The sequence below is a fragment of the Phytophthora infestans genome, genomic scaffold, assembly GCF_000142945.1.
Source record: "Phytophthora infestans T30-4 supercont1.232 genomic scaffold, whole genome shotgun sequence".
In the NCBI taxonomy this organism is placed as follows: Eukaryota; Oomycota; class Peronosporomycetes; order Peronosporales; family Peronosporaceae; genus Phytophthora; species Phytophthora infestans.
This window is the reverse complement of record NW_003303527.1, coordinates 79,598-89,312: the sequence shown is the minus strand read 5'-3', so window position 1 is coordinate 89,312 and position 9,715 is coordinate 79,598. Positions and strand designations below refer to the sequence as shown.

The following is a 9,715-nucleotide window of genomic DNA, read 5'->3' as shown; positions in this document are numbered from 1 at the left end:
TCTCTCGCGTAGTTTGACTTTGTATAGCCGCAGAGCAGGACTAGCATTCCTTTCAACTTTTTCTTTCTTGGCAGTGGCCCGGTCACGAGTAGGAGACTTTGTAGAGTGCAGTAATGTCTCTTTCTTTGATGCCTCTGAAGGGGCTGACCGATCTCCAGACGATGGCGTTTTGTGCTGCCACCTGTTAGTCGGGGTGTGGGAGCTCACTGCCGACATTGGTGTTTCTAAATACCCCCCTGTGGTAATAGCTCGTTGTCCCTGTAGCTGTCGACGCTTTTGTACAAGCTTCGGTATCCTCGACGGTTTGCAGATGGCAGTGTGTTCTGGCAGTGCATAAGAGAATGCCTGATCGTTGTTGCGTCGCTGTATAAGCCTTCGTGTAGCATCTTCGCCTGGTAATTTGGAATATGTTGCTTGTAAAATAGAGGAGTAGGTACGCATTGTTTCAGCTTCAAGGAGGGATCTTCTCGACGTCGCCACCGACATGGACAGCTCAAGGCTGTCTGTTACTCTAAGCTTCCGTGCTCTCCCTCGGCTTTTACTTATCTGCAGGTTAATCGCTTTATCATCGTCACTCGGCAGTGAGTTGGTGCTGCTAGACTGATAGCCATCGTCGCTGTCAGCTTCCGACCCGCCACTCGATACATCAGCTGGCGCCAATTCAAATCCACGAGTGGTTTCTCGCTCTGATAATTGCTGCTTCTCCGAGTCCGCGTTCTTTCGGACCAGCCACTTTCCCCTCCTGGCCTTCATGGCCTCCAGCCGTGCCGTCACACTCTCCAAGTCGTAGTTTTCCGCTGTGGTGCTGTGCTGCATTGGTCTCAACACTTAAATGACGGTGCCTTTTCGCCTTCACTTCAACATGAAGCAATCAGGGCTAAAGGGGTGCACAGTTTTGATCAGTCACGTAGCAAGAAAAATCTTTTGGTTTCCTTTTTTCAGCCAATCCCAGCAATCTATTCGCTGGCTAATGTTGCGCAAACGCTTGCGCAACCATGTTTAGGTTGCGCCTGCACCACCAGCATCAGCTTCATCGTCGCCTCCCGACCGCTCGCTGCACCAAGACCGCAAGATGCTGAGCAAGACAATGCAGCGCTCGGGTTCTTCTTCACCGATCCGCAAAACGCTGCTGCAGCGCGCCTTCGCCACTTCCGGAGGCGATGGCCCCAAGGCCGCCGACGGCGTGCGCATCAACCGCTACAGCGCCACCGTCACGCAGCCCAAGGCGCGCGGCGCCTCGCAGGCCATGCTGTACGCCACCGGCATGACAGAGGAAGACATGGACAAACCCCAGGTGGGTATCGCCTCCATGTGGTGGGGAGGGGAAACCCGTGCAACATGCACCTGTTGGATCTGGGCCGGCGAGGTGAAGAACGGGTGTGAACGCCGCTGGCCTCGTGGGTCTGCGTTTCAACACCATCGGTGTGAGCGATGGTATCAGTATGGGGCACAGACGGTATGAGCTACAGTCTGCAGTCGCGAGACTTGATTGCCGACTCGATCGAGACGGTCATGGGTGGTCAATGGTACGACGCGAACATTTGCATCCCTGGTTGCGACAAGAATATGCCTGGGTGTGTGATCGCCATGGCGCGTGTGAACCGTCCATCTTTGATGGTGTACGGTGGCACGATCCGTGCTGGTTGCAGCTCTAAGGGCGAGACCTTGGACGTCGTCTCGGCCTTCCAGGCGTACGGCGAGTACATTGCCGGACGTATCACAGAGGAGGAGCGTCATGATATCATCCGTCACGCCTGCCCTGGTGCTGGTGCCTGCGGTGGCATGTACACTGCCAACACGATGGCTACAGCCATCGAGACGCTGGGTCTGAGTCTGCCGTTCTCGTCCAGTTTCCCGGCTGACTCGCCCGAGAAACAGAACGAGTGCCTCCAAGCCGGTGAGGCGATCAAGGTGCTTCTGGAAAAGGATATCAAGCCACTTGACATCTTGAGCCGAGAAGCCTTCGAGAACGCCATCACGGTTACCATGGCTCTAGGTGGCTCCACCAACGCTGTGCTCCACTTGATCGCTATTGCTCGTGCTGCGAACATCCCGCTGTCTATTAACGACTTTGAGAGGATCAGTGAGCGCGTGCCTTTCTTGGCCGACCTCAAGCCCAGTGGTAAGTTCGTGATGGAGGACATCCACCGCGTGGGTGGCACGCCTGCCGTGCTGAAGTACCTGATGACCCAGGGCTACATTAACGGCGACTGCCTCACTGTGACGGGCAAGACACTGGCGGAGAACCTTGAGAAGGTGGCTGACCTCTCTGACAACCACGAGATTATTCACCCTGTGGACCGCCCGCTCAAGTCTAGCGGCCACCTGCGTATCCTGCGTGGTGACCTGGCTCCGGAGGGCTCGGTTGCCAAAATTACCGGTAAGGAGGGGCTTGTCTTCACTGGTACGGCTAAGGTGTACGACTGCGAAGAAGACATGATGGCTGGTCTGGAGAAGGGCGAGATCACGAAGGGAAGCGTCGTTATTATCCGATACGAAGGCCCCAAGGGTGGCCCTGGCATGCCGGAGATGCGTAAGTGTTTTGCGTCTTCTTGTCTGACGCTTGAGTTGTCTAGATTCTGACACGATGCCCTTCGTTTTGATGTTTCAGTTGCTCCTACGTCGGCGATCATGGGAGCTGGCCTCGGCAAGGACGTTGCCATGCTCACGGACGGCCGCTTCTCCGGTGGTTCGCATGGTTTCATCATCGGTCACATCACTCCTGAGGCTCAGGTTGGTGGCCCCATTGCTCTAGTGAAGAACGGTGACAAGATCACGGTCGACGCCGAGCAGAATCGCATCGATCTGATAAACGTGACGGCCGAGGAGCTGGCTCAGCGTAAGAAGGAGTGGGTTGCTCCTCCGCTCAAGGCCACTCGCGGTACTCTGTACAAGTTCATCAAGAACGTCAAGTCTGCTTCGGAGGGCTGCGTCACCGACGAGTAAATGCCGTCCTGCAGCGCGTCGGATCGCAATTTGAAACGTCAGGAAATATATAGAAACTCAACATTAATTCCGAACCTTCCTTATGCCTACTAGGCCACAGGCTAAAAAAGTGAATTTTTCGTCAGTTATGTGCATGTACCTTATATAGCAGTATTTGCTCACGATACAACGCTATCTGGCGCAAACAATACAGTTTCAAATTTAAAACGCCTTAATAATTCTAAGCTGCGATATTTTCGCATATAGCTCAATCACTTTTAATATAACTAGGCTGCAGCTGTAATATTCAAGTATACATAACAGCGTGGTATCATTGGCAAAAATATGTATCTGAAGCTAGTGCGACATCGTATTATCTATAATATATCTGGTTTTCGCGAAATCCTGGCCATTTAATTTGGAAAAAAGTCAAAGCACAGAGAGGAAGCTCAGATTCACTTGTCAATTACCAAGATGCCCAGTACAGCCAGCCAAGTGTTCGACCGCCTCAACCGACAGTGGGAGGACGAGACCTCCAACCTCATTGGCAAGTTGGAAAGTGAGGAAGATGAAGTGTCTCGCTGCTGTATTTGCACTTGTAGAGTACCTGATATTGTACTGGCGAGATGAAATGCAACACCAAACATTGCCCCTTCACAACTTCTCACCCAATTACCCAATTTATATAAGCTTTTTTTTGTTGGAAAGATAATGATTTCTTCTCTTAAGTAGTCATAATCATCCTTGAATATCTGCTCAAATTCACATGCTACACTTAATCGAAAAGTGCGTGTCTTTCGTTCCGCCCAAAAAATCGAGGCTATGTTCTTGACATACGGCATCAGATGTTTTGGTCCTTACAAACTTTAGTATTACAATCAACAATGCCCTTTTTACTCATTTCTATGCACATTTGATCCTAGGAAGTGGGGCTGTCGGCGATGCGTTTAACACTGCATGCAGCAATCCCTACGCTGCTCCTGTAGCTAAAACCAGCTTCTGCAGATGCGTTGCATTCCAAGCTGCATTCTGGCGTAAAGCTTGTCACTTAAGGCTTCTTTGTTTATTAAATATCGCAAAAATGTTCTGTGCATGCATGATCAGCATCAATTTCCCGCAGACGTTTGAGCTTCCACCATTTTAATAAAAGACAAGAAAGTCAAACAACGTGTGCTTGTCTGTGATCTCTGTGCTACCCTGTTTCCATTGCGGGTCTGCCGGCATTAATCCGATAATTACTTTTGTATTTATGAGCAAAACAAAAAAATGGTGGTGCATTTCATCTCGCCAGTACAATAGTGTACCGGTATTTATAACAAAGATAAGGTATAGGCAGAACCCAGGTGTCGTTGAAATAGACCGACTCTTGGGTAGAAGCCTCCATAATTTAATTTTTGGGTCACAAATGTAGCCAACTGTATTTCATAGGATCGTACTTATACCAGAAGTAGCATGAGATGCGAAAATACTAAAAACAGCAGGGTAAATGCAAAAAAACAAGCATGTGCTTTTCCAAGAATCATGTTTTCCGGAATAAGGCATGGAATTCGCATAAAATTAGATTTTATGCGAAATCAAGCACCATACGCTAAGACACACTTTTTGAGACTGTTATCTAGTACTACGTAGTACTTGACAATTGTGCTTCTTAAAATTTTGCACTCATAATAAAGTCGCGCACCGGGGAAGAGATTACGGCTCAGAATACTGTAAGAGAAACAGAAAAAAATACACACTAATGCAAAAAAGTACATAAAGTGCCTGAATGCACATAAAATAAATGAATGGCGCACAAGCGATTGGGAAGAACACACATCATTGTGTCTTCATGGAGATCGTAACCTGACTTGCATACAGAGGAAGCTGAATTGCGGACATTGTATTTTAGCCAATCTCATGGGCGTTTGACAGGGTTTTTATCCTATCGCAGATGCGCACATCGCAATTCCCCCGAGTCAGAGCTGCCGAGGATATCTGGCGCCTTCGTGGTGGAGCTCCCAGGGCGACCGACAGGTACGGCTTGCCTCAATCACGGTCTGCTACGACGCTGCAGTGGACTATAGTACGCGATTTTGTGGACGCCACTACCGCAGAAGCTGCGCTTGCAGGGTTTAAGCAGTACTAGAAGGGAACCAGTCATACCGTCCCCTGCACGATATGTACTGTGGCACCCCCCCCCCACGAAATGCGCTAGCAACCATTGAGCTGCTCATCCTCAAAATGCGAAACTAGTGGTCAACAGGCAAACTGTCAGTGGCGTGGGCGTGTCATGGATACACGGAAGTTCACCATTAAGGAGTGTGGGGAACACAACAGCCTCGAGAAGGATACCAAGAAAAACAAGTTGACAGAAGCGCATAAACCTTACATCAGAGAGATGGCTGCGCAAGGACTGCGACCAGGTCATATTTGAAACGCGATGCCTCGAAAGTTTAACGTTCGTATGGATGATCTGCCAGAGTTGAAGGTCGTGCAAAATTTCTCGAACTACTTTCGCAAGATCAAAATGATGAACAATGATTTTGTGGACGAGCTCACTGAGTACATACGTGGGTTGGAGTTTAGCGGAACTGAGGAGGATAGCGCATCTTTCACTATTAGTTGTCAAAAGGATGATGCTGGCCATATCGAAGTTGGAACAGGATCTGACGAAAAACCTTTCGTGGTTGGTGTGACTTCAAAAAGGCTTCTATCTAGGTTGGATCGCCCGGTGGATTCATTTGTTTTTCACGTGGATGCTACATTTAAGGTGGCTCAAGTGGAATACCCAGTACTGGTTTGTGAAATGTCAGATCGATGTCGTTCATTTCACCTAGTGGCGTTGTTCGTAACTTCTCAACGTTTGGAACCCCAATACACGGACATGCTAAATGCACTGCGTTCGGTGTACTTCCGTGTTATGCAAAAGCCTTTTAAAGTGCGCTACGTGATGAGAGATGCCGAAGAAGCGCAATACAATGCTATACAAACCACATTTGGTTATGACAACGTTTTGAAGGTATCCATGTGCTTCTATGGAGCGTGAAGGGCAGCCACAATGGGGTTGGGAGGTGGATCTTACTCGACGCAGCTGCCTATGCAATTACTTCTTTAAGTTCGTGTGTTGCATACATCTTCTTCGCGCATTGAAAGTCTCTGGCGCTGCTGAACCGGTTGGAAAAGCTACATTGGTCTACCGAGGCACGTCTAAGAAACGGCAACGGGAAACCCAAACAACTGAACCCCATGTACCTGTGGGAAGACCTCGCACCAACGGTTTTGCTCTTGATATGGAGTAGAAGTGTTGTTCGGCCTTGCTCACAGTGATAAGGACTGATAGTGCCGTGAAAGGTGCTCTACCCAACGCTTCATACGTCAGAGTAACCTCTCAATACACGGGTTTTCTTTTTAAAGCTTCTCAGATTGCAGGTTGAAGTAAAATGGTTCGGTGCTGCATCCCCTGTCAAACCAAGCCGCCGAGCTTAGCACCAGAACATGGAAACGATTTATTTGCAATAAAGGTTGCTTTCGGCGCTACTCATGGTCAATTCGTGCTTCCATCCCACTTTAATGGCACCTACGACATTGCAACACGGTGATCTTGAGCCCGGATACACGGCTTTTTGTCCTAGCCACGGCAGTTGGCAGCACCACACACGCAGTCGAACCACGGGTCCACGTAGTCGACAGTCACCTCTTCTCCATCTTCAATCGTGCGCTTGGCCACCACCACCACGGCCACGTTTTCGCGGTTGCGTAGCTCCACAAAGTGGCACGGTGCGTCGCACGAGTGGTTCAGCATTCGCGTTATACCACCACAACTCGTCGCATCAATGTAGACTTTCTTGCCTCGAGTGCTCTTGAGCCGAAGCTCCAGCGCGTAGTCGCAGGTCTGCTCTTCATCTGCTGCGAAGTTATGCGTAATCAGAACCCCGGTGTAGTTGCCGATGATGGACCCTGCGTGGATAGTAGCTGTAGCTTTAACGCCGATTCCAGTTCCCTTGCACACCGTCAGCTCCAAATTCTTGCACTCGTACAGACTGTTTAAGCAATTTCCTTCGCGGTGCAGTTGGCAGCCGTACAGTAGAAACTGGTGTCGGCATTAAGACAATCGTCTCTGAAGCAGTCATAAGCGCACTTGCACTTATCTGTAGGACCCGTGTCTGGAAATTTAATCTTCTCTGGGTTTCGAGACACACTCACCTTGTCCACACCCATCGACCAGAGGTCATCGCCGTCGTCGTCAATAACGATTACCTCGGGTTTACGAGGAGTCGCTTCATGACGAAGCACAGCATTGCGCCGCGCAGACAGCGCCTCACGAGCTCCTGGCAGCCGCAGAAAGCTATTCATGTACATCGCCTTCATTTTGCCGACAATGTACACTTTGGTGGAGGTGCGGACGGGATTTTTGTGCCCCCTGTAGCGCAGCTTTCGCGAGCTTGTCCTTCAGGGATTGTTCTTCATGCGTTTCTTCTTGTCCTCCCGCTCATTGTACGTCTGGACGCCCTTGGCCGTCGCGGTAGCCTCCGCTGCAAGCTCCTTCTTCACAGTCGCGTCCATGCCTACCTCGCGACCCTGTTCTTGGCTGCATCCCGCAGCCTTGTGCCCTGCCGTCTTCCCCATGATGCTTCCTCTCCTCGACTGCCGCGAATTTTCAAATGGGCCCTTTAACCTAGCATATGTCATTGCCGTAGGCTCTGACTCAGAACCACCCACACCAACCCCTATCATCACTGCGCGGATGTGCCACAGCCGACAAACTCCATTTTGTCCGAAATTCAGACTTGGCTGTCCATTTTTTATATTTTCTCAATCTGTAACGCGACAGCTACCTTTTTTTTTTTTACTAAATACGAGTGTGCAGCTCGTTTTGTATTTTTTTTTGCGTTTAGAGACAAATCAGGAATCGTGTACATCGAGGTCTCGATTACGAAAGCATGGTCTACCCGATTACCCGCTTACAAGTTTCATTTTTTAATTACTATTTCAAAGAAATACTCTTTCGCTTCTGCTCTTCTTCTTCCGTCACCGTTCAGGGAATAACGCGATGAGGTGCGAAGCCTCGATACCCTCCCCCCCCATTCGCATTGCGGAATTTTATAGATTTTCAAAAACGAAAGAGGAATGCTTATGATGTCCCCGGCCCGTTAGGTGTTTGTCCTCTCTGTATGTGGCGGGCCCTATTTGGGTATTCGCTAGCTGTATGTGTAGCTGTTGCTCACAAAGTAAATGTACTCCAACACTCATAATTTTTTAATCCATTAGACGACAACCATGATTTGGGCAACACTTTAGATCTAAAATTTACCAAATTTTATGTCTATTCTTATAGTTTGAAATAAAAATAGTAATTTGAGATTAATTATCGCTCGAAGATTTGGAGCAGCAACTGTCAGAAAAAGGGTTAAAGCCGACCTCAAAAATATGTTCCGTGGAACCTTTGTTATTCTATTGGAGCTAAGTATTGGGTAACCTTATCCGTCATTTGCTCAATTTTTATCCAGAAAAATGTTGTTCCAAAAGTCGTATCTCAAGAGGTGCCCGTTTGGACCACCAAAATGGGATCCGGATCGGCAGTGACATCATGCAGACGCCGGACTCCGCAACACCGCAAGATGCTGAGCAAGACAATGCAGCGCTCGGGTTCTTCTTCACCGATCCGTAAAACGTTGCTACAGATCGCCTTCGCTACTTCCGGAGGTGATGCCCCCCAAAGCCGCTGACGGTGTGCGCATTAACCACTACAGCGCCACTTTCACGCAGCCCAAGGCGCGCGGTGCCTCGCAAGTCATGCTGTACGTCACTGGCATGACAGAGGAAGACATGGACAAACCCCAGGTGGGTATCGCCTCCATATGGTGGGAGGGAAACCCGTGCAACATGCACCTGTTGGATCTGGCCGGCGAGGTGAAGAACGGTGTGAACGCCGCTGGCAGGGGTTAACAGAATTCTCGAAAATAGTAATCTTGGGTAATACTAATACTACTACTATTTGGGTATTACTACTATTAATACCCCTATGTACGGTATTCACTATGAATATTAGTATTACTCACTTGAGGCGGTACTATAGTACTTTCAGACTACTACTTTCAAAGGATCCGGAACTGAGTGGCTCTTGTCCCTCGTTGCAGGGAGATCGTCATTCTCCCTTCTAAAACAAAACTGTCAGACTGCTTGTGAGCATGGGCTGTGCTGTAAAAGGCTGCAAAGAAGACAATGGGCTTAAGACGGACCCGTGCAGCGTGTGTGGGAAGCCCACACACCACATGTGTGCTATTGGAGTTTTCGAGGGCTCTGACTCGGCGCTGAATGAGAGGTAGCGGTCTTGATTTCATCTGGATTGTATTGCTCATACCCCTACTAACACTACATTACAGATTTTGCAGTCAGACTTGTGTTAAAGTCACCCACCCAAGTGTGAACAATCCCGTCCACACTCAATCGACGATTGGTAAGCGTCCTGCACGCCCCAGGATTGCCTCTAAAGCCCATTCAGCTAGCATTTGGGAAGGATCTGACTCCGACTTCGTCCTTTCGCCAGACCCACCTTCAAAGGGCGACGATTCTTCTAGTGAGCATCCTGTCAAGCGTCGTAAGACTACTACGACAGCAACTTCAACGGTTGCTAAGATGAAATCCGCGAAGGTTATTTCGACTACCCAGCTGAAAGCTGATAGCCACCTCTCGACGCCACTAGACTGCTCTCCAGCTGGTCCATTATCCAAGCTTGGTATTCCACTTTCGGTCCGACACTCCAGAAAAGCAGGTACTACAGATGAAGTATGGGATCTAATTCACACGTTGG

General features: G+C 49.2%; 1 protein-coding gene across 1 annotated transcript; it reads left to right on the top strand.

The window, feature by feature from the left end:
- Positions 1 to 1,047: 1,047 nt before the first annotated feature.
- PITG_20759 (dihydroxy-acid dehydratase) lies at positions 1,048 to 2,946 on the top strand (the record flags this gene model as incomplete). The annotated part of the gene is made up of 3 exons (XM_002895174.1): positions 1,048 to 1,331; positions 1,442 to 2,533; positions 2,612 to 2,946. 3 exons carry the CDS (start codon positions 1,073 to 1,075, stop codon positions 2,944 to 2,946), a joined length of 1,686 nt encoding a protein of 561 aa, XP_002895220.1.
- Between the last annotated feature and the right edge of the window lie 6,769 nt (positions 2,947 to 9,715).